General features: G+C 47.9%; 1 protein-coding gene across 1 annotated transcript; it reads right to left on the minus strand.

Moving 5' to 3' along the window:
• Positions 1-22,810: 22,810 nt before the first annotated feature.
• On the minus strand, positions 22,811-23,395 carry LOC111881818 (gibberellin-regulated protein 14-like). The gene has a single exon (XM_023878208.1). The coding sequence runs from the start codon at positions 23,393-23,395 to the stop codon at positions 22,811-22,813; it is 585 nt and encodes a 194-aa protein (XP_023733976.1).
• Positions 23,396-24,356: the final 961 nt, after the last annotated feature.

Here is a 24,356-nt window from a genome sequence, read left to right on the forward strand (position 1 = left end):
GAATTAGGGCTTCCTAACCCAGACCTGACTCGCCGAGTCCACTCGCCGACTCGTCGAGTCAGTCACTTAATCTTGCACACGGATCCCGCTCCGACTTGTCGAGTTCTTTCTTGGACTCGACGAGTTGACCCCCCCCCCCCCCTTGACTTAGGGTTTTCCTTTCCTTTCTTCGCATTTCTTATACTGGGTGTTACAACTCTCCCCCACTTAAACTAGACTTCGTCCTCGAAGTCCGCTACGTCCAACTGTCCTGCAATCTGCCTTCAACTTTCCTACCTGATGAATCTAACCCCTGTTGACCACTTCCATTGACCTTCCGCCCGATCATTCAGACTAACACTAGTCCTTTCGAATAACAATCCTCAAGTGCACTCCGTTCCCGTTAATCCTGAGAACACGACTTACTCAACTGACAATCCTTCCGGTACTGCCCGAGTGCTTATGCTGGACATCCTAGGGGTTCACCCCCTTTTTCCTTGCGCGTTTACTGGCCTTCCCAAGGTAACTTTCCATAACTAATCATTTCCTATATCACTATGAAGGACATATCCTTCGCGGTATCCATTACTCCAATCACTCCTAGTGCTGGTCACTATTGCCGATACATACTGAATACTTCTTACGACTATAACTTAGTGCTGATTACCCATCCCATCGAATGGATCAGATAATCCTTCGAGTAAAAGATTCACCCCTACAATGGTTAGGACTCAGATAAGAGCTGCGCAATAGGGTCAAACCCTTCCCTCTGAGATTATTTAACCCTGTTGTGAGGCGCGTAGCACCCTCGGTCAATTAGCTACCTCCTACCATACTTCTATTATCACCACTAACCCTGCCTGAAGGTTCTGCTGTCACTCATCCGCCTTCCAGATGAATCGAGACCACCCTGGTCCCAACTGATTCTGCCGATAGCTGGGTTACTGGATACCCACCGGTTACTACACCTAGCACAAACTCTTAGTCACTCCCAGTGACTTCCAAAGAAACTTCGGCTATCTAAACTGCTCTATCTATCCTGCCACTCTGACCTTACAAGTCTTGGGGTCCTCGATCCCCTATCTTGAGCCTAAGGTCCCTACCAGGTCCCACCTGCACTGCTATAATCTCACGGGCCTCGCCTACGGGTCTCACCCGGCTATATCCTAGAGCGGTCTATCCCTCTAGTTCCACCTGTCCAGCTACTGTCGCACAGTCCTCTCCCATGGGTCTCACCCAAGCCATACCACTGAGTAATCCTAATCCCAGGTCTCATCTATACTACTACTAACATATGGGCCTTGCCCACGGGTCTCACCCGGTTGTATCATGGAGCGGCCTTACCCAAGGTCTCACTTAACCAGGGCTATGCAGGCCAACTCCACACTAAACCTCAACGAACTAACATTTCCTGATCCCTGCCTTGCTAACTAGGAGATACGGGCCTCCGCCCACACTCCACGAACTAAACTGCTAACGAAGGCTACGCCTTACCCGCAGTCTTACAACACTTCCCTCACCGACTCGCTACTGGGGAAAGTTACGGCTATCCCGCAGTCCTACTACACCCTCCATGCTGTCTCTACCACTAACCACTATTCCGAGGGCATCCTGACTCACCTGAGTCCTACTAGCGATCCTCCAACCTGATTTTCCCAAAACCACCCCTCAGCCATCAATGCCACAATTACCTCGTAGTCTTACCTCCTTGCTATACTCGCATTCTGTCAAGGAAATATTCTGCTTCGTTTCCCCAAACCAATCGCCTACTAATCCCAAAAACATGAACCCGTCATTGGGAAGTTTCCCCAAATTCCCAACTCCTGCACCCACTCGAATCCTCGGACTGCTTTCACTTCCTTCTCGAAGGTCACTAATCCTTCTAAGTTTAGCCTGCAACCGACTCTGAATACTTGAAGGGTTCTCCCCTACTTTGATCCGGCTAATCCCTTACAACTCACAGCTTAAAAAAAAAAAAGGATTCTCCATTCCCCTATCATCTGAAGGGTTGATCTAATTTCAACCAACGGTTATTTCTACCGGCGCTCCGACTAACTCTTTACCAGACCCGAACCAATCTTGCCAACTAGTTGAGCACCTTTCAATCCCCAATTACATTTGCTACAGTGACTGCACCCTAAGAACCTGCGCTTAAGGTAAACATCTCCGAACTACTACTGTAACACCCAAAGTTTTGAAGACCAAGAAAGGAAAGAAAACCCTAAGTTTAGGGGTCGACTCGGCGAGTCCGAGCGGGATCCGGGTCGGGGAGTAAGTGACCGACTCGGTGAGTCGGCCAAGGAGACTTGGCGAGTCTGGTCTGTGCAAGGAAAACCCTAATTTTGGAAGTTGTATCCTATTTAAGGGAGTTATGTCCCTCCCTTAGCCTCCATATCATCCTAGAGAACCTGTAAACCCAAGATTTCATGGGAGCCTCCATCATTTGAGAGAAATAGCTTTGGAGGAAGGAAATCTTGGAAGGAAATTGAAGATCAAGAAGGCTGCTTCAAAGGAGAGGTGTAGATCCGAGATCTACTTCAGTTTGTGTTCTTCTTGGAGGTATTAAGCTGCCATTTTTTCCTTCTTTGCATCTAGATCTATTTTGTTATGAGATTTGGGGATTTTATGCCATGCTTAAGAACTATTTCGAGTTAGAAGCCTAGATCTGAAGTTGTTACTTCAGATCTGAATGTATCTTGGCTTAGAAAGTCATAAAGCATCTGTTATTGGATTGATAGTGAAGCCTCTTTGTCTTAAACCCTAGTTTGGATTGTTTTAAGCCTAGATCTCTTGATCTACACGTAAAGTTGGCCAGTTTACGTGGGGGATAAGCCTTAGAAGTATGGATCTATGAGTTGGAAGCCCTGTTTGGCTCGAAAAGCCACTGCATGGATTAAGGACTGAATAGACTCGGCGAGTCCTTTGAGTGGACTCGGCGAGTAGTATGAAGATGGAGATGAACTCGACGAGTTGGATGAACAACTCGGCGAGTCTGTTGAAGATTGCCTTGGACTCAACGAGTTTGTTCATGGACTCGGCGAGTCAAGTCGCGAAACCCCAAACCCTTCGAGTCAAGGCTCAGATTAGTGAGTTGTGTGGAGACTCAGCGAGTTGGACAGATCAGGACTCGGGAATAGTTGACTCGGCAAGTCATGGACTGACTCGACGAGTCGAGTCGTGAATAGAAAGACCCTGAGCATATGAACTCGGCGAGTCATTAGGTGGACTCGGCGAGTAGTGTTGACCTGGAAGGTTGACTTTGACCAGAGTTGACTTAGCTGACCTTTGGAGGTCAGTTGAACTAAGTGTTATATTGATATCGGTAGCTCGAGGAGCTAGTGGAGCAGCAATTCGGAGTCAGAGGTCAGGTAGCAGTCAAAGAGATTAGCAGCAGCAGTTCAGCAGTATCAGGTGAGTTTCCTTCTAGTAGGAACGAGTCTAAGGCCACAATGCCGGCCCGTTCAGTTAGCAATAGTTTCCGGACTTCGGTCCGATGCAGTAGTTAGTATGTTTGATGCCTTCGTGGCTCAGACAGGATTTATGTGTTATGTGCTATGTATTATGTGTTCCGGGCTACGGCCCGATGCAGTATGCAGTATATGTGTTCATGCTAGTTGATATGTTATGCTATGCTATGTTCAGTCAGTTTCCGGACTTCGGTCCGATGCAGGGGCAAGGCCCCAGTTAGTCCGGACTTCGGTCTGATGCAGGGGACAAGATCCCAGTCAGTTTCCGGACTTCGGTCCGATGTAGGGGGCAAGGCCCCAGTTAGTCCGGACTTCGGTCCGATGCAGGGGACAAGGTCCTAGTAAGTTTCCAGACTTCGGTCCGATGCAGGGGACAAGGCCCCAGTTAGTCCGGACCTCGGTCTGATGCAGTGGGCAAGGCCCAGTATGTGCTTTATATGTTATTGCATGGTATGTGGTAGATTGGGGGAGCTCACTAAGCTTCGTGCTTACGGTTTTTAGTTTTGGTTTCAGGTACTCAGTTTTCAAAAGAGGAGCTCGGGAAGATCGCAGTGCACACACCATAGACAGTTAGCCTGGGAATGTTTGACTCTGATAATGAGATTATGTTTTGAATGTAATACTCGAAAGTTATGTTATGACGTATGATACGTTTTTATAAATAGGGTTTTATTAATGTTTTAAAAAGAAATTTTAGTCTTGATTTTTGGGTCATTACAAGTTGGTATCAGAGCCTTGGTTTGAGGGATTCAGACATACCCTCGGGCGTGTCTGAACTCAAACTAGGGGATTGGTATAAAGGTTTTCAAAAGGAAAAGACAGTTTTGTAAAAAGAATTTTGAGAAAGAAAATACTTTTAGTAAAGCAAAAGAATTCAGAAAGAAAGGAGTTTTGGTAAGAGAAAAGGGTGTGGTGCATGCAATCAGCCGAGCTCAAGTAAGTACTCCCAAATTACCCATACAAGTTACGTTATGATTATCAGTATCAATATTAGTATCAGTTTCAGTTTCAGTTTCAGTTTCAGCTTCAGTTTCAGTAGAACAGCATGCTAGAATAGGACTAAGGATCTTATGTGCCTGCTTTATGTGTTTCAGCTTGATAAGAATTTCACGCTAGTAATGAGTAGACAGTAGTAGGATAGCCTGTGTAGGTTATGCCTGATAGTATGAGCTTAGCATTGTATGCTAGTATAGTTTCTTGTTATGAGAATAGTTTTGCCTGAGTATGTTTCCTTTATCCGAATGCTGCTTGCTTTGTGCTTGTGGGACTCCGAGTGATGGGAGTGAGCCATTAGGTGAATACGTCACATCACATGTGATCAGGGTTGAATAATCTCAGAATGCTGGATTTGGCCCTATTGCGCAGCTCTTGTCTGAGTCCAACCGTTGTAGGGACGAGACTTGTACTCGAAGGATTATCCAAGCCTCATTGCATGTGATGGTATTTAGGTGGTGGCTAATTGGCATTACAAGGAGGCCTTCAGCAGCTGAGGACTGTTTGGGTAGAGTCAGAGGTTCCCTAGGGCAAGCCTAGGATGAGAGTAGTAGAGATAAATAGTAGAGAAAAGGGGACTTGGTGGAGTTGAGGTAACTCTTGAGGAAAGTACGGATAGATGTGGAAGGTAGTATGGGCCCGTACTACTGAAAGCAGAGGATTCGTACTCGATTCAAGAGGGGACAAGGCAAAACCAGGGAACTAGTAGAGTGTGTGAGAGATCCCTCAGCAGTAGTGTGTTAATTGATCAGGAATTGTTATATTTTCAGCATGGTGACGTTGCGCGAGATATCAGTTGGCAGTTCAGGTGCCGGGGAGGGATCTGGCTCGGGCTCTAGAGCCGGGCAGCTTGATGATTAGATGAGGAACTTCATTTCCGTAGAGATCACGTGCAACATTGTTGATCAGACTCCAGTGGTTTTCGGTTCAGTTAGAGAGGCCATTGTGGAGCTCATGGACAGTCATCTTGAGGCCTTTAAGGCCGGGATGGTTTCAGGACAGATTGGGGCTCGTCTAGCCCCGATTCTTGTGGAGTTCAGGGATCCATCGGGAAAGGAGATCCCATTTCTAGTTTTGACCATCAGGGGACAGGAGTGAGTGGGGCACCCTGTCTCCAATAGAGACCTTTGTACGATTGGATAGTAGAGGAGGTTACGCGAGCCATTCGCGAGGATCTGCCTGACATGGTTGTGAGGATCACTGATCGGTTGATTGCGAAGCTCCAGGATCAGATAGCTGTTGTTCAGTCGACGGGCAGGGAGTCGGAAGGGAAGAGGAAAACTGATGAGACTCAGGTAGCCACAGGTTCGGGTAAGAGGCCCAAGGGGTCGGATTTGAGGACTAGGGACCATCAGAGTCGCAGTCGATGCGGGAAGTGCGGTAGGACGCACCTAGGTGCGTGCAGGCGTAGAAGTGGTGGCGATGCCGGATGTTTCAAGTGCGGCCAGATTGGCCATTTAAGTAGGGATTGTATTATTACCATCGCCCAGGGACTTGATCCTATATGTTTCCATTGCAGTTAGAGGGGCCACAAGAAGGCCCACTGTCCGAGTTGGTATACAGCAGGGCAGGTGCCAGCTCCTGCCCTTGGGACTTCAAGTACCGCCAGTGGTTGCCGAGGCCGGGCAAGGGCGCCCACGGCTCGGAGCCGAGTTTTTCCGGTTGATTTCAGCAAGGATTCGAGCAGCGCTAAGTGATGGAGGTATGTATCTTTTACCTCCCTGTAAATTATTATTCATGGTATTATTGTTATGTTGCTGCAGCGATATTTATAAGAGTATGTATTGGGGTATCATATTACCTGCTTGTGACGGAGTTTTATGCCATCTGCATACCATGGGATTAGAATGGTGAATTGGAGGTCATTCCCTCTAGATCAGGTTACTTCGGATACAGTAACTGTAGCATGTATGTGTAAGATGCAGTAGTGCCTTACTACTTGCGGAAGACGTTAGTCGGGTAATGATCAGTTATATTCTCAGTAGTGATAATTCAGAGTTTTCAGTGGAGTAGCTAGCGGTCAGTAAGGAAGTGGGTTGGGGATGTGCACCCCAAACGCAGGTTCTCAGAATGCAGTCCCTTAAGCAATTATGGTTAGGGATTGAAGGTTGCTCAGTCAGATAGCAAGAAGGGTGCGGATCTGGTAAGAGTTAGTAGGAGCGCTGGCAAGGGTAAACGTCAGCAGACAGCATATCGCCCTTTTAATGGAAGGAAGGTTGGAAAATCCTTTCGACCAGTGAGCAGTAAGGAACTAGCCGAATCTAAGTGGGCGAGAACCCTCCGAGTATACAAGGATAAGAGCCACGTAGATCCAGAATGAGTGCGCGTCCTTTGAGAAGAAATGATAGTAGCACAGTGATTGATGGATTGAGAAGTTCAGAATTGGGAGTTCGAGGACCTTCCCAACAGTTAGTTCATGTAATCGAGATGGTTAGAAGTTGGTTGGGAATCCAGGATTGGAGGACCACCTGTAGGACTCAAGTGAGTCGGAATGAGGATCCTGAGAACGGTTAGCAAGAGATGTTTTCGTATTAGTAGCCAGTGACAGAGTCAGCATGCAGGATTGTGTAGATTTAGGAGTTGGGAGTTTGGAAACTTCCCAACAATAGCTTCTTGTATCCGGATTAGTAGACGGTTGGTTTGGGAACCAAGCCGAAGAGTCCCTCGACGAAGCGCTAAGTATATCAAGGATATAAGATGTCGAGGAAGATGCAGTATTCAAAGATTGAGGGTTGGTTTTGAGAAATCAGGATGAGGAATCACTAGCAGGACTAGGGATAGTCAGGATATCCTCAGATAATAGTAGTAGTGGTGCTGTAAGTCTGCGGGGGTAGCCGTAGCATTCACTAGCAGTCAGATAGTAATAGTGGTGTTGTAAGTCTGCGGGGGTAGCCGTAGCATTCACTAGCAGTCAGATAGTAGTAGTGGTGTTGTAAGTCTGCGGGGGTAGCTGTAGCATTCACTAGCAGTCAGATAGTAGTAGTGGTGTTGTAAGTCTGCGGGGGTAGTCGTAGCATTCACTAGCAGTCAGATAGTAGTAGTGGTGTTGTAAGTATGTGGGGGTAGCCGTAGCATTCATTAGCAGTCAGATAGTAGTTGTGGTGTTGTAAGTCTGCGGGGGTAGCCGTAGCATTCACTAGCAGTCAGATAGTAGTAGTGGTGTTGTAAGTCTGCGGGGGTATCCGTAGCATTCACTAGCAGTTAGATAGTAGTAGAGTGTTGTAAGTCTGCGAGCGTAGCTGTGGCCTTTATCAGATTGGTAGGCAGCATGAGCGCGTTGTTGGACGCGGGAAAGCAGTAGTACCCACCAGTTCGGGTGAAGTAGTGAGGATATGGGAATCCACGGGTTAGATTCTGGATTTCCAAAATGGTTCAGTTATGGTTAAGTCGGCGATTTGTCAGTAGATCGTCACCACAATTATGAGATCAGAGTAGCAGTGGACCGTTGGGGTTCGGGTATGTTAAGGGCTACCGTTAGTCTGGGAGCCATCATATTGTTAGTCGTGGAATTGATGATGTGACGTAAGGACCTGATCGGTGGATCGGGAGGTTGCAAGAGCCATAATGACAGGATAACTAGTGGAAACTAGTTCCAGAGAAAGATTTCGTTCAGAAGTCGTGGGAGCGACTAAGTAAGGAGTCCTTTGACTCCACAATTGAGTTGGAACTCAGTGTATCAGGTAGTTCAATGTTTCAGTCAGTTCAGTGTTTCGGACAGCTCAGTGTTTCAGGCAGTTTAGAGTTTCAGGCATGTTCAGTATTGCAGGCAGTTCAGTGTTTGGATAATTTCATAGTTTTGGACAGTATTAGTATTTGTGTTGGAATGCAAGTGCTGAAGGTATAGTTGGTTGGTTTGGAAACAACAAATCCCTCTCAACAGGATCAGTTGAGCCCTTCTGCCAAGTATAAGTGATATGTAAGGATAGCTAGGCAGGTAGCTTTTCTTCAGGATGAAAGGCTTGAGTTAGTAGGAGTTGAGTAATCAGGTGAGAGATAAGCAGGCTGGTTCCAGCAGCATCAATTCAGTATGGATGGCAGAATGGATAGAACAGTTATAGATAGTCGAAGTATCTTCCGGAGTCGCTGAGAGCGACTAGGAGATTGCGATGGAGTGTAGTGACCGGTGGGAGTCCGGTAACTCAGATATTGGCAGAATAGTTGGACCAGGGTAGTCTCTATGCATCCGGTAGGCGGATGAGGGGTAACAGAATTTCCAGTCAGAGGAAGTAACGTTAAGAAAATTATGGAGAAGAGAAGGATTCAGTATGTACCAACAGTAGTGACCAGCACTATAAGTGACTGGAGTGATGGGCAAGAGGGTGTTAGTTTTCCTAGACAGAGAGTTGGAGGCAGTTCGCAGGACAGTTGGCCATAGCAAACTTCGAAGACGAAGTTTAGTTTAAGTGGGGGAGAGTTGTAACACCCAAAGTTTTGAAGACCAAGAAAGGAAAGAAAACCCTAAGTTTAGGGGTCGAATCGGCGAGTCCAAGGAGGGACTCGGCGAGTCCAAGCGGGATCCGGGTCGGGGAGTAAGTGACCGACTCGGCGAGTTGGCCAAGGAGACTCGGCGAGTCTGCTCTGTGCAAGGAAAACCCTAATTCTGGGAGTTGTATCCTATTTAAGGGAGTTATGTCCCTCCCTCAGCCTCCATATCATCCTAGAGAACCTGTAAACCCTAGATTTCGTGGGAGCCTCCATCATTTGAGAGAAATAGCTTTGGAGGAAGGAAATCTTGGAAGGAAATTGAAGATCAAGAAGGCTGCTTCAAAGGAGAGGTGCAGGTCTGAGATCTACTTCAGTTTGTGTTCTTCTTGGAGGTATTAAGTTGCCATTTTTCCCTTCTTTGCATCTAGATCTATTTTGTTATGAGATTTGGGGATTTTATGCCATGCTTAAGAACTATTTCGAGTTAGAAGCCTAGATTTGAAGTTGCTACTTCAGATCTGAGTGTATCTTGGCTTAGAAAGTCATAAAGCATCTGTTATTGGGTTGATAGTGAGGCCTCTTTGTCTTAAACCCTAGTTTGGATTGTTTTAAGCCTAGATCTCTTGATCTACACGTAAAGTTGGCCACTTTACGTGGGGGATAGGCCTTAGAAGTATGGATCTATGAGTTGGAAGCCCTGTTTGGCTCGAAAAGCCACTACATGGATTAAGGACTGATTAGACTCGGCGAGTCCTTTGAGTGGACTCGGCGAGTAGTATGAAGATGGAGATGAACTCGACGAGTTGGATGAACAACTCGGCGAGTGTGTTGAAGATTGCCTTGGACTCGACGAGTCTGTTCATGGACTCGGCGAGTCAAGTCGCGAAACCCCAAACCCTTCGAGTCAAGGCTCAGATTAGTGAGTTGTGTGGAGACTCAGCGAGTTGGACAGATCAGGACTCGGGAATAGTTGACTCGGCGAGTCATGGACTGACTCGGCGAGTCGAGTCGCGAATAGAAAGACCCTGAGCATATGAACTCGGCAAGTCATTAGGTGGACTCCGCGAGTAGTGTTGACCTGGAAGGTTGACTTTGACCAGAGTTGACTTAGCTGACCTTTGGAGGTCAGTTAGACTAAGTGTTATATTGATATTGGTAGCTCGAGGAGCTAGTGGAGCAGCAATTCGGAGTTAGAGGTCAGGTAGCAGTCAAAGGGATTAGCAGCAGCAGTTCAGCAGTATCAGGTGAGTTTCCTTCCAGTAGGAACAGGTCTAAGGCCACAATGCCGGCCCGTTCAGTTAGCAGTAGTTTCCGGACTTCGGTCCGATGTAGTAGTTAGTATGTTTGATGCCTTCGTGGCCCAGACAGGATTTATGTGTGATGTGTTATGTATTATGTGTTCCGGGCTACGGCCCGATGCAGTATGCAGTATATGTGTTCATGCTAGTTGATATGTTATGCTATGCTATGTTCAGTCAGTTTCCGGACTTCGGTCCGATGCAGGGGGCATGGCCCCAGTTAGTCCGGACTTCGGTCCGATGCAGGGGACAAGATCCCAGTCAGTTTCCAGACTTCAGTCCGATGCATGGGGCAAGGCCCCAGTTAGTCCGGACTTCGGTCCGATGCAGGGGACAAGGTCGCAGTCAGTTTCCGGACTTTGGTCCGATGCAAGGGACAAGGCCCCAGTTAGTCCGGACCTCGGTCCAATGCAGTGGGCAAGGCTCAGTATGTGCTTTATATGTTATTGCATGGTATGTGGTAGATTGGGGGAGCTCACTAATCTTCGTGCTTACGGTTTTCAGTTTTGGTTTCAGGTACTCAGTTTTCAAAAGAGGAGCTCGGGAAGATTGCAGTGCACACACCATAGACAGTTAGCCTGGGAATGTTTGACTCTGATAATGAGATTATGTTTTGAATTTAATACTCGAAAGTTATGTTATGATGTATGATACGTTTTTATAAATAGGGTTTTATTAATGTTTTAAAAAGAAATTTTAGTCTTGATTTTTGGGTCGTTACAACTACCCTATCGTCCATGGCATGCAGATGGCATGTAACTCGATTACAAGCAGGTAATATAATACTCTAGAAAATATAATTACCAACCTTGATGCGGTACCATAACCATAAAATCATGAATAAAAGTTTACAAGAAAGTAAAAGATACACACCTCCAACATCCGGAGCTGCTCGAGGCTCCACTGTAGATAACTAAAAAGCCCTACCCCTCACCGTAGGCGCCTCCGATCAGCCCTGACGGCCATCGATGATCCTCAAAGTGGCGGGGTCAGGTGCTATCACCTATCCTGCCGAAAACAAACTCGGGCACTGGGCCTTCTTGTGGCCCCGCTGACTACAATGGAAACAGATCAAGTCTGACCCCTGAGTGGTGGTAGCAATACAATCTTTGCTAAAGTGACCAGTCCGGCCGCACTTGAAGCAGCCGGAATCACCACCACTACCACTCCTACACGCACCCTCGTGCTTCCTACGACACTTCCCGCATCGGCTGCGGCTCTGATAATCCCTCGATCTCGAGTATGACCCCTTGGGCCTTTTTCCCAAACCCGTGGCTACCTGAATCTCGTTCGGCTTCCTCTTTCTGTTCTGCTCCAGGTCGATCTCCCTCTCTATAGCCTGTGCAATCATATCCTCTAGCGTTTTGCAGCTGGACCTGCTCACAAACTGCCTGATGTCACTCCTCAGCATCTCATGATATCAAGCTTTCTTCATCTCCTCGTCCACCACATATTGCGGAACAAGAAGAGTCTTCTCCCTGAACTTGGCGGTGATCTCCTCCATAGTCTCAATAGTCTGCTGAAGATCCTGGAACTCCCGTGCTAACTATTGCACCTCAATAATCGATACAAACTCAGCTCTGAACCTGACGGAGAAATCACTCCATGTCATCGCGTCCAACGCGTCATCATCTCCCAAGGCATGACCAACCTCCTCCCACCAATCTCACGCTTTGTCCTTCAGAAGATAGGAGGCGAGTCTGGCCTAGTCCCCCTCGGGACACCGGCTCGTGCGGAAAGCGTTGGCAACATCTGCTAACCACCTGCTGCTAGCAATGGGGTCCCTAGCCCCATGATAATCTGGTGCTCCGCAAGCTCTAAACTCTCGGAATGTCAAGGTACGCACTCCTACCAAAGCCATTATCTCTGCGCGAAAGGCTCCAAGCCTCTCGTCCAAAATCTCTAGTATACCCTCCTTTATCGTGCCAAAGATCACAGGAGTCCGGTCTAAGATACTGCACGTGATCTCAGCTGATACAAACTCTCTCATCCGCTCCTCTAGCTGCTCAGTCCCTAAACCCGAGCCTGATCCCTCACCGGCGCCTGATCCGCCCACCGGTCTCTCACGCAATGTCACCATGCTGAAAACATAATATAATAACTATCAAAACACACATCACTGCTGAGGGATCACACATACACACACCACAAGTTTCCCGGTCTCGTCTCGGCCCTTCTTGAATCAAGTATGGATCCTCTACTTTCAGTAGTACGGGCCCATACTACCTTCCACATCTATCTATACTTTCCTCAAGAATTGCTTTGACTCCACCAGGTCCCTTTTACTACTACTACTGCTCTCAGCAGTAATCTCGTCCTAGGCTTGCCCTAGGGTAACCTCCAACCCACACCCAGTCCTCAGCTACTGAAGGTATCTTTATAATGCTAATTAGCCACTACCTGAATACCATCACATATGACGAGGCTTAGATAATCCTTCGAGTAAAAGACTCGTCCCTACAACGGTTAGAATCAGACGAGAGCTGCGCAATAGGTCCAAATCTAGCACTCTGATATTATTCAACCCTGATCACATGTGACTTAACGTATTCACCTAGTGGCTAAATCCCACCACTCAGAGTCCTACAAAGCACAAAGCAAGTAGCATTCAAACAAAAAGGGAATCTATCCATAACATAATCAAGCAATCATATTTACATAACAAGAATCTGCACTAGCATGCAACATAAGCTCATAAACTCAGGCATAACCTAAATAGGCTATCCTACTACTGTCTAACCAATACTATCATGCAGCTCAAAAGCACATATAACATGCACATAAGGCATCCTCCCTAGATCCTTAGTCCTAATCTAGCATGGTGTTCTACTAACTGATAATCATAACATAACTTGTATAGGTATTTTGGGAGAACTTACTTGAGCTCGGCTGATTGCATGCACCACACCCTTTTCTCCTTTCAAATGTCTTTTCTTTCTAAATTTCCTTTCACTTTTTCTAAAAACTCTTTTTCTTTTCTCAAAAATTCATCTTTACGAAAATTGATTTTCCTTTGAAAATTTCTATACCAATTCCACAGTTTGAGTTCAGACAGACCCGAAAGTATGTCTGAATCCCTCAAACCAAGGCTCCGATACCAACTTGTAACGACCCAAAAATCCATACCCAAAAGTTTCGTTTTTAATTTAATAAACAAACCACAAGTGTCAACCATTCATACAAAACATATCACATCAGAGTATCATGCCCAAAACATTATTTTATTTTATCAGAGTAAAACATCCTAGGTTGGCTAAATAATGGTGTGTGTCATGCGATCACCCCGAGCTCTTCCCTCCGCTACCGGAAGTACCTGAAACCAAAACTAAAACCGTAAGCACGAAGCTTAGTCAGTTCCCCAACCTACCACATACCATACACATAACTGCATACTGAAAATACTACGCCTCGCCCGCTACGGTAGGCCCAGCCTGGTTTTGAGCCCCGCTCGGTGTACAGATATGTTTCTCTTAGGCCCCGCCAGTCTCTGGGCCCTGCCCGCTAAACATATACTAACATATAAAATATCGCATAACACATAAACTATAACTACTCTACTGCATTCATGTATTGAGGCCTCGCCCGTCTTGGGCCCCACCCCTGGCCTACTACTAATAAGTCATGGAACCCCATCCACGCTCCTACTGATAGTGAGATACGAGCCCAACCCACACTCACTCCTTTCCTACCTTGGGCCTCGCCCCTGATCTACTGCCAATGAGATATGGCACACCATCCACATTCTGCTGTTCGTGAGATACGGGACCTCGCCCATACTCACCTCCCTACCAGGCACATACATGTATCACACAGACAACAAGTATAAACTATCATGTAAACCGTTCCTTGGCCACCCGCCCGCTAACATTGGACCTTGGTCCTAAACATCATACAGGCATACAGTGCCTAAGGCTAATCCCCGGGTCTTCCTACTTATAACTACATGGGCCGGCATTGTGGTCGTAGACCCATTCACACAACGGGATACTCACATGCACTGCTGAACTCTGCTGATAACCCTCTAGCTGTTATCCGACAACTCTCCAAACCGATGCTCCTCTAGCTCCCCGAGCTACCAATACCAATAATAACACTTAGCCTAACTGTCCTCCCGAAGTCAGCTAGGTCAACTCTTGTAGCACCTGGTTCCTGGTATGTATTTTATTTAACTATTTGTGCATTTTTGGCCTTGGACTCGGCGAGTTGAAGGACCAACTCACCGAGTAGAAGCAGGATGAGATGCGGGGTTTAAATGATGGACTCGGCGAGTCGGGTCCTAGACTCGGCCAGTAGCCTCTATCTGGACAAAAACCCTAATCTGAGGGTTTGCACCTGATAGAACCTTGTCCCGTATGAGACCTTGCTTCTGACTATGGGATGAGATCTTCTCGATTGCCTGATTATAACTGCAAGATCACAAAGAACAAGGGTCGTCAGCCACTTCCCGGGAGAACGCTCTGACGGTCAAGTTAGGATGACTCTAGGGTTTGTGTTTGTTCTCTCAAGATCGGTTAGAGAGCTTACCTCGCTGGTCTTGTGTGCACATCCTTTTATACCTAGCGTTCCTGCCTGGTTCGTACCAAACATGATCACTTTTAGAGGAGACAAGGTCAGAGGCGCTGATTGGAGGGTCGTGCGCCCTCAACCGCTAGAGCGCTCTCATTGGCTCCGACGGTAATGCTCTGATCCTGCCCTTTGTCTCCTGACCGTATCTTTTGTCTTGGAGCAAGGAGCGTTACTTGGCGGGCGCGAGCCTTTGGCCTGTCCGTTTCGCTCCCAGGGGCGCTAGCGGACGCTGAGCCTGCTGGGCTAAGCCTGGCTGGTGTGCCCGGCTCTAGGGCTTGGACGCGGTTCTGCTGTGCTGCCCTAGGCACACCATCAAGTCCCCCAGTCCAGCAGTCGTAGCGTTGCAGCGCTAGTTACGGTGTTCTGGACTTAACTAATTGACGTGTGTCCGTCGTTACTCCGCTCTTTATGGCGACGTGACTGCGTGTAACTGGTTATGTCAGCGTGTCAGACATTTAAATGTCCCGCATCTTCTTCTTCCTTTAAAGGTGGTTTACGGAGAACGATTCTTGCCATTTCTTCCCTCTTTTCCCTACGTATTTGTCTTTTCTCTCCTTTCATGGCTAATCTTCCTGGAATTGTCCCTTCTGACGTCGAGTATCAACAGTTGGAGGCCACTTATGGCTTCTCTCCTTTAGAAGGTGTGGAATTTCCCTCTGCTGGCTCTAGCATCTTTTCTCCCCCCCTGGAAAAATATGGGTTTTCCTAAAAACCCTAGATGCTGGTATACGATTTCCTTTGACAGATTTCCAAAAGGAGGTTCTTCAAAAGGATGGCTGTAGTCTTCAGATGTTGACCCCTAATAATGTCAACAAAGTGGTTGCTTTCGAGATGATCTGTAGAGCCAATGGGTATGTTCCTGACTACTTCGTCTTCAGGTTCTTCTTCCGGTTCTGCCTTACCGGAGATAAGTGTACTTTTTCGGCCCGGCGAGGGGGACATGCCCTAGTTCCTGATGGGCGCACCCCCAAGAATTGGCAAGACAAGTGGTTGTGGGTGAATCAGGAACTGGTTGGGAGTTGTCGCTACTGTGCCAATGCTTTCGCCGATACTGTCCCTAAGATCTTCCCTCACAATTAAAAAGTCGCCGATTTCCTGTAAAGTGTGCAGGTAACCGCTGAAGATTACTCCGAAGCGCTTCTGTTCGGGGTAGGGATGAGCCCCTCCTGGAGGCGGCGTGCCAAGATGGCGGTGTTCTACTCCGTCATTGATGGTGAGTGTCGCCTTCGTCCTGTTTCTCTCTTTACTTTACTTTTTTTTTTGGTGTTTCTCTTAACCGCCTCCATGTGACTTATCTTTCATTCTACTTTCTTTAGGTGTTGAGTCTTCCTTATCCATGGATGAGGTGTTGCGTAAACGCTATCGAGGCAAACTGGAGTTTTGTGAGGTGGATCTGTTCGAGCGTCTTCCTCCTCCTCGTCGGGCAGATCGTCTCAACACCCCTACTCCTCCTGTCCCTCCAGTGGGCTCGTCTGCATCTGAGGAAGGTCCGCTGCTTTCCCGCCCAATTTCCTCTGTTATGCCAACGGGCGGTGCTCCTTCCCCTTCCCCGGAAGACGGTGAGGACAGCAAAGAGGGTATCATTGCTGACGTTCGGCGGATGCAGGCGAAACGGAAAGTTGTGCAGGCGATGGGTGAGCCGGTGACTGGTGCTCCTCCTTCCCCCAAGAGGGCGCATACTAGGTGCAGCTTTTCTCGTCTGCTGAGCTCGATGAGTTCCACGCCAGTGAGGTCCTCCTCCGCTGGCGCGGTTGCGATTCCTGATAATGACGTGCAACAGTCAGAGGGAGTCAATAGGGCGACTGAACAACCCGGTTTTTCAGATTTTTCTTCAATCCCTTTTCCAAGTGTTCCGCTTGTCCCTCCCAAGCTTTCTCCCACAAAAGGCTTCAGTCCCCACGGGCCAGTTACAGTCTCCAAAGATGGTGGCCCTAGTGATGGTGCTTCTGGATCGACGGTTTTTGTGCCATCTTGGGATCTTCGCAATGATTCTTGCCTTTCTGTTCGTGCCAATGCCTTGGAGTTCTCGCGCCATGCCTTCCCTCCAGCTGTAGTGGGGGATATATATGCGATGGGTGGACCTGCCCTTGCTCACAACATGGCCTACGCTGCTGCTCAACCGATGTTCTATCTTGTCGCAGGTTCCCGGCGCATCCATAGCCTTGGCGAGATGGAGGCCGCTCATGCCACCTGTGGATCGCGTGTGGCAAGCCTGGAGCGCCGCCTGGGTGAGCTTGATGACAATCTTTGCTTAACTGAAAAGAAATGTGAGTTGCTGGCGTCTGAGAAGAATGTTCTTGACGAGGCTATGGCTGCATTGGAGGCCAAGGTTGATTCTCTCACTCAAATGAACGAAGTTTTAATGATCCAGGTTGAAAGTCTCGAGCGTGACGTCGTTGACCGCGACAAGCTTGTGTCGTCGCTGCAAGCAGATGTGTGCGCTGCTCGTCGAGACTTGGATTGGTTGTTGCAGATCAGTGTTGTGCGTATCGTTGATAAGCTGATAGAGCATCCTGACTTTACCAATGCTATCAGTCTTATCCGCCATGCTGCATATATGGATGGGGTTGAATCTGTCCAGAAAACGTCAGGTGGTGGTCAAAGTGGGGATCTGGGTGCTGGTGTTAGAGGTGATGATGCTGATGGCGTGGTGGATGATAGGGAAGTTTCTGGTGGGTTGGCTGGGAAGGTAGGTGAGGATGATGTTGTGGAGGGGGTTGTGGTTGGTGATAAGGCTGTTGGTGATGGTTCGGATCCATAATATTTCTTTGTTTTGTTTAGTCTATGTGTTTTGCTTTGCCATGGTTGAACTGCTAAGAACAATGTTTTCTTTTTTTATTTGTATGTTTGACATGCACTAAGCATTATCTACTATCTACTTTTGTTTTGTGCTTCGCTTATTCGTTTATTTCATATTGCTCAAGATGTGCCAAACATTTTTCCTTGTTTTTGGTTACCGTTGACACACTAAGTGTTCACATGGAATGCACTTAGCACTCATCATTCAAACATTGGAGATTATTACACTAAGTATGAGAGATCAGCAATTACATTATTATTTAACTGCGGGTTTTTTAAATACACTAAGTATTAAGCTCACGTCACTTATACATGAGATTCTATATGTGTCTAATACTAAACTCATGTCTTTAAACATAGAAATACACTGAGTATCAATTTTCATGTCACTTAGCATGGATAGACGTACTCTAAGTACTCTAGGATGCAACATACTCAATGGAACATCAACCAACTAGGGTTACATCTTTCCTCTTAGAAAAAATATTTCTTTAGGTTCCTAGCATTCCATGTTCTTGGAATGGGCCTTCCTTCCATCGTCTCTAACACGTATGCCCCATTCCTGTTTGCCTCTGTGACCCTGTATGGGCCTTCCCACGTTGGGCCCAGCTTTCCCTGGGGTTGTACCCGACTGGCCTCATTTTTCCTCAAGAAATACTCGCCCACTTTGAAGGCCTTCTCCTTTACCCTTTGGTTGTAATACCTTTATGTTGCATGTTTGTACGTAGCTTGGCGTACTCCCGACTCTTCGCGTTTCTCCTCTAGGATATCTAAGTTTATCCTCAAGTCTTGTGTGTTGCTTTCCTCGTCTTGGTTGGCCACCCTTAGCGTCTTTACTGCCACTTCCATGGGGACCATGGCTTCGGTCCCACATGTCAAGCTGAAAGGGGGTTTCCTTTGTTCTTTTCCGTGGTGTAGTCCTGTATGACCATAGCACCATTGGTATCTCCTCTGCCCAATTCCCTTTTGCTTTGCCCAACCTCTTTTTGATCCCATTGACAATGGTTCGGTTGGACACCTCCGTTTGACCGTTCGCTTGAGGGTGTGCCACCGATGTGAAGCGTTGGCTTATCCCTTTGGCAGTACACCATTCTCTGAATGGGTTCTCAGCAAATTGCAAACCATTGTCACTGATGAGAACCTTAGGTGTTCCGAATCTTGTCATGATGTTTTTCCACACAAATTTAATCATGTTCCTCCCAGATATGCATGCCAGTGGCTCAGCTTCAATACACTTTGTGAAGTAACCCACGGCTACCACCATATACTTCAACTTCCCTGGTGCTTCTAGGAATGGACCCACTATGTCTATGCCCCACTGGTAGAAAGGCCATGGGCTGGATATGTTGCTTAGCGGCGCCGTGGGTTCCGCCTGGACTGGGGCGTAAGACTGACACTCCCCACATTTCTTGGTTACTTCTACCGCGTCTTGATGTATCGTCGGCCAGTATACCCCCATTCGTAGCACCTTTCCTATCAAAGCCCTCACCCCTTCGTGTGCGCCTACCTGCCCTAAGTGTGCTTCCTGAAATATCTCTCTCCCCTTGGCTTGATCTACACATTTTAGCCATGGAGACGTGAATCCCTTCTTGTACAATTCCTCGTTCACCATTGCGTATGAGGGCGCCTTTATACGTATTTTCTGGCCTCGTCATGGTCGTCCGGCAACACTCCTCTCTGGAGGTATTCCCGGAACGGTGTCATCCATGTGGGTCTAGCGGGGGTCAGGATGTTCACCTACTGTTCATCAATGCTTCTCTCCTGGAGCACCTCCACTAAAACTTTCTTTGACAGGTGGTCAAAACAAGTGGACGCTAGCTTGCTCAAAGCGCCTGCCCTCTTGTTCTCACTTCTGGGTATCTGCTTGATTGCAAATTGGCCGAATGATCCTACCAGTTTCCTTACCATCTTTACATACTTTCCCATTCTTTGGTCACTTACCTCGAAACTCCCATTGACTTGGTTCGCTGCTAACCTTGAGTCGGTTAGTGCTGTTATAGCTTTCGCGCCCATCTATTTGGCGAGTCGCAGACCTACAAGTAGCACCTCATACGCCGCCTCGTTGTTCGATGTATGGAAGTCGAAACGGAGGGCGTAGGTTACCTCTTCTCCTTCTGGCTAGTCAGGATCAGCCCCGCCCCTGAGCCTTCCCTACTGGACGCTCCGTCCGTGTACAGGGTCCATGAACCATTGCCGGTATGGGCCTCTTCAAATACCCACACCTTTTCTTTCATCGGGTTCCCTCCGTCAGGAATTTCTAGTAAGAAATCAGCCAGCGCCTGCCCTTTGATACTTGTTCTTGGGCGGTAGTTTATATCGTGCTCTCCCAGTTTAATTGCCCACTTGGCCAGCCGACCCGACGTCTCCGGCTTAAGCAAGATCTGTTTAATGGGGTAGCTTGTGAGTACCTCGATTTGATGTGCCTGGAAGTATAGCCTTAATCGTCTCGCAGCATAGATGAGTGCCAGCACCAATTTTTCCAGCGTGGGATAGTTGAGTTTTGGTCTCTGCAGCGCTCTGCTAACAAAGTATACTGGTCTCTACTCCCCTTCCCTTTCCACAGCCAATAACGATGATATTGCTTCGCCTGATGTCGAGAGATACATTTTTAATGTTTCTATGGGGATAGGAGTTGCCAGAGTCGGCAGCTTGTGCAGTGCTTCCTTGATTCTCTAGAGCGCCTTCTCAGCTTCATTCGTCCATTGGAAATTGTTTTTATCGATGCATCCCTTTAAGGTGTGGAACAGTGGCATAGCCTTGTCGGCGGATTTCGAGATGAACCTGCTTAGAGCTGTGAGCTTCCCGTTCAGACCTTGTGCATCTCTAAGAGAGTTTGGGGTTAGCGTCTCGATGAACTCCTCGACCTTGCTTGGGTTGGGCTGGACGCCTTGTCTAGTAACATAATAGCCCAAGAATTGCCCCTCTTCTACTCCAAACGTGCATTTGGTTGGGTTTAGTTTCATCTTGGCCACCTCTAATGTTTTGAAAGTCTCTTCGATGTCTTGCAGCATCTTTTCTTCATTTGGACTCTTAATCACCATATCATCTACATACACCTCAATATTCCTTCCAATTTGCTTGCCGAATATCGAGTCGACCAGCCGCTGGTATGTCGCCCCTGCATTCTTTAACCCAAAAGGCATCTTGGTGTAGCAGAACGTGCCATGGTCTGTATAGAAGGCTGTTTTCTCTTCGTCTTCTTTGCTCATCAATATCTGGTGATACCCTTTGTATGCATCCAAGAAGCATTTTAGCTTAAATCCCTGTAGCGACTCTACCTTCTGATTGATTTCGGGGAGTAGGTAGAAATCCTTAGGGCATGCCTTGTTTAGATCAGAAAAGTCGATGCACATGCGCCACGACCCATCCTACTTGCGCACCATAACTGGGTTTGCAATCCACGTTGGGAACATCGCCTCCCTTACTATTCCAGCCTCCGTCAGCTTAGACACTTCTACACTGATCGCCCTGTTACGATCTCCTCCTTGTACCCTCTTCTTCTGCTTAACCTCTTTTACCCCCGGTTTGATCATTAGTTTATGTTCAATGACTTTCCTTTCTACCCCCACCATATCCTTGGGGGTCCAAGCAAATACATGTTTGTAGCGTTTGAGCAGATTGACCAGTGCTCTTCTTGTGTGGCTTGGGAGGTCGCTTCCAACACTGACCAGCTGGTCGGGGTATCCCTCATTGATTACCTCCTTCCCCTTTGCAGGATTGCCCCTGGGCCTCTTGGGCCCTTTGGTTATTTCTGCTGGCTTCATAATTGTATAGCACCGCAATTCTCTGGGCGGGCTATCCAAAATCGTGGCTTCGCCTTTTGGTGTGTCGAATTTCATGATCCCATGCATGGTTGAAGGTACGGCCCCTAGCTTCAAGAGAGCAGTCCTCCCTAAGATGATGTTGTGCCCCGCCAAGTGTCGAATGACCACAAAGTCTATCAAGGCGGTCTTCTTCCGCTGCTTGTCGTGGCTAGTGATTGTTAAGGGGAGGTGGATCGTGCCCAACGCCACAGGCTGTGGCCGGTGAATCCCACCAGCCTACCCGTCGTAGGTCGCAAACTGTCTTTCCAGCGATCCGGAAGGAGTTGGAAACAATGCTCATAGATGATGTCTGTTGAACTCCCGGTGTCGACATAGACCCTATGGATAGTCACGTCTTTGATGGATGCCTGTATTATCAGAGGGTTGTCACCTTTCCAACCATCTGGCTGGGGATCCTGTATGGAGAACGTGAGTGCGCGTGCTGACGGTTTAACAATGACTTGCTCGCCCTGCTGTTCCTCCCTACTTCTTTTGCTGCGTATCATAAATATCTCCTTGGGCTGAACTCCTTCTCGGGGTGGACCCTTGGTGTTCTCAGCATCAAATTTGGCGCGTAGGCTTCGCGCCACCTCCACCAGGTCTCCCTTAAGTTGTTACAGCTGGCTGTATCATGCATTTTGCTTTTGTGGTACTCACAGTACCGACTCTTAGGCGACTTGGTTGGCTGCTATTTCTCAGACACTGCATATACTTCTGGGCGGCGACCCTGTCTGTCGTCTTTAATAAATGGTCGGAAACGTGGAGGTGGTCTTCTTGTTTGGCCATAGTGTCTTCCTCCCGCCCCCCCCCCCCCCCCGGAAATCCGTGTGGGTCAGGTGGTGATGTTTAGTCGCCATAGCAGTCAAGTAGGCCTGCTTGGATGCTTCACCATCCTCCTGCCGTAGGTACCGCTCCATTCTTTCTTTCAACTCAACCCGTGTTAGAAGCTTCTTTCCCATGAGTTTTTGCGAGAGGGGTCCAGGCAGGAGTCCCCATGTGAAAGCGCCAGCAATGAGCCCTTCGTTATGCCCCGGTACATCCAACGTAGCGTTTATGAACCTTGTAAAGTATTCTCGAACAGTCTCCCCTTCCCTTTGTTTACAGCCTATAATTGAATGAGAATCGCCTTTGTATTTACGTAGCTGGATGAAGTTGGTGAGGAAGAGGTACTTGAGCTGAGCGAAGTTTGAAATGCTGCCCGGTTGTAGCATTTTGAACCATGTGCCGGCATTTCCATCGAGCGTCGTCGGGAAGTATGTGCACCAAAACTTCTCGTTAAGCTTTAGCGACGTCATCGTCCATTCATACGTATCAATGTGGCTATCTGGGTCGGTGGTTCCATTGTACGTTTTAAGCGTCGGGAGCTTTGCAGTGTTTGGTATTTTGTAATCCAACCTCTCTTTAACAAACGGAGATGTTACGCTCCAGGAAAAACCATCCTGGTTTGGAGCAGTCGATGTCCCTTGTTGGTATTGAGAACTCATTCCATGCTGTAGGGGCGTAAGGTAGCCTGGACTTGGTCCATAAAAGGGGTATGGCTGGAATGGTAACTGGAGGGGATAGCTAGTGGAAAAGGGTTCATGGATGTAATGGGGTTGATCATTATCGGCTGTTGTAAGCTGTTGTTTGGGGGTATAGTCGGTCCAGTCCATGCTCCAACCGTCGGGTAGACGGGTGGTGAATGGTTCATCATGGTTTGCGCCAATGGAGGTAGTAGTGTTGTGGAGCTCTGTCCACCAGTTGTCTGGAACGATGTAGGTGTTACGAATGACGGTGAAAGGTTGAAAATATGGCTCGACGGAGGTGCAATTGAGTGAACTGTTTGCGCCTGTTGCAGCGGCGGCGCAAAGAACGGAGGCATCTGAAGCTGTGTAGGCGAAGGTAGCTCCACCGGAGTTGTTCCTTGCTGAGAAAACAACGGCTGCAAAATATTTCCGGCGGCTGTTGTAGAACTTTCTTCGCCCAAAACTGGCCTGTTAGTCACTGTAGGCGGTGGCGTTTCGTCCAACGTCGTCATAGGACGTATGGGACTAATTGGTTGTCCCTCACTACCGTTGGACGCCATTGATGCTTGCTTTCGTGCTTTTGTTTGTGTTCTTCATCTCACAAACGGATGGCCCCAAATGATGGAACCTTGTCCCGTATGAGACCTTGCTTCTGACTCTGGGATGAGATCTTCTCGATTGCTAGATTATAACTGCAAGATCACAAAGAAGAAGGGCAGTCAGCCACTTCCCGGGAGAATGCTCTGACGGTCAAATTAGGATGACTCTAGGGTTTGTGTTTGTTCTCTCAAGATCGGTTAGAGAGCTTACCTCGCTGGTCTTTTATGCACATCCTTTTATACCTAGCATTCCTGTCTGGTCCATACCAGACAGGATCACTTTTGGAGGAGACAAGGTCAGAGGCGCTGATTGGAGGGTCGTGCGCCCTCAACCGCTAGAGCGCTCTCATTGGCTCCGACAGTAATGCTCTGATCCTGCCCTTTGTCTCCTGACCGTATCTTTTGTCTTGGAGCAAGGAGCGTTACTTGGCAGGCGCGAGCCTTTCGCCTGTCCGTTTCGCTCCTGGGGGCGCCAACGGGCGCTGAGCCTGCTGGGTTAAGCCTGGCTGGTGTGCCCGGCTCTAGGGCTTGGACGCTGTTCTGCTGTGCTGCCCTAGGCACACCATCAGCACCCTATTTAAACAACCTTATGCAGACTCCAGCACCCCTTTATGCTTCAAGAAACCCCTCATAGCAAACCATGTCCGTTTTTTAGAAGATCTAAGGCTTTTAAGTGATTCTTGTGAGTTATGGCTTCAAGGAAGGAAGGAAGAGCTTAAAGGATCAAGTGGAGGCGAGTCGGGTCATGGATAAGGACGAGTAAAGGGTGAGGGACTCGGCGAGTTGACGGCTCAATTCGGTGAGTCGGGTCAACTTGAAGTTGACTTTGACTAGACTTGGACTGACCCTGTTTAGGATTGCACTTGTTGTGTGTTGACTTGAAGGTTGTCGTGTAGGGATCGAAGAGTCGAAGGGAGTCGAC

Source organism: Lactuca sativa, chromosome 5, assembly GCF_002870075.4.
Source record: "Lactuca sativa cultivar Salinas chromosome 5, Lsat_Salinas_v11, whole genome shotgun sequence".
NCBI classification, from domain to species: domain Eukaryota; kingdom Viridiplantae; phylum Streptophyta; class Magnoliopsida; order Asterales; family Asteraceae; genus Lactuca; species Lactuca sativa.

What these genes read in the sequence shown, in the direction of transcription:
- LOC111881818 (XM_023878208.1), bottom strand. Translation starts at nt 23,395, where the DNA reads ATGGCGTCCAACGGTAGTGAGGGACAACCAATTAGTCCCATACGTCCT.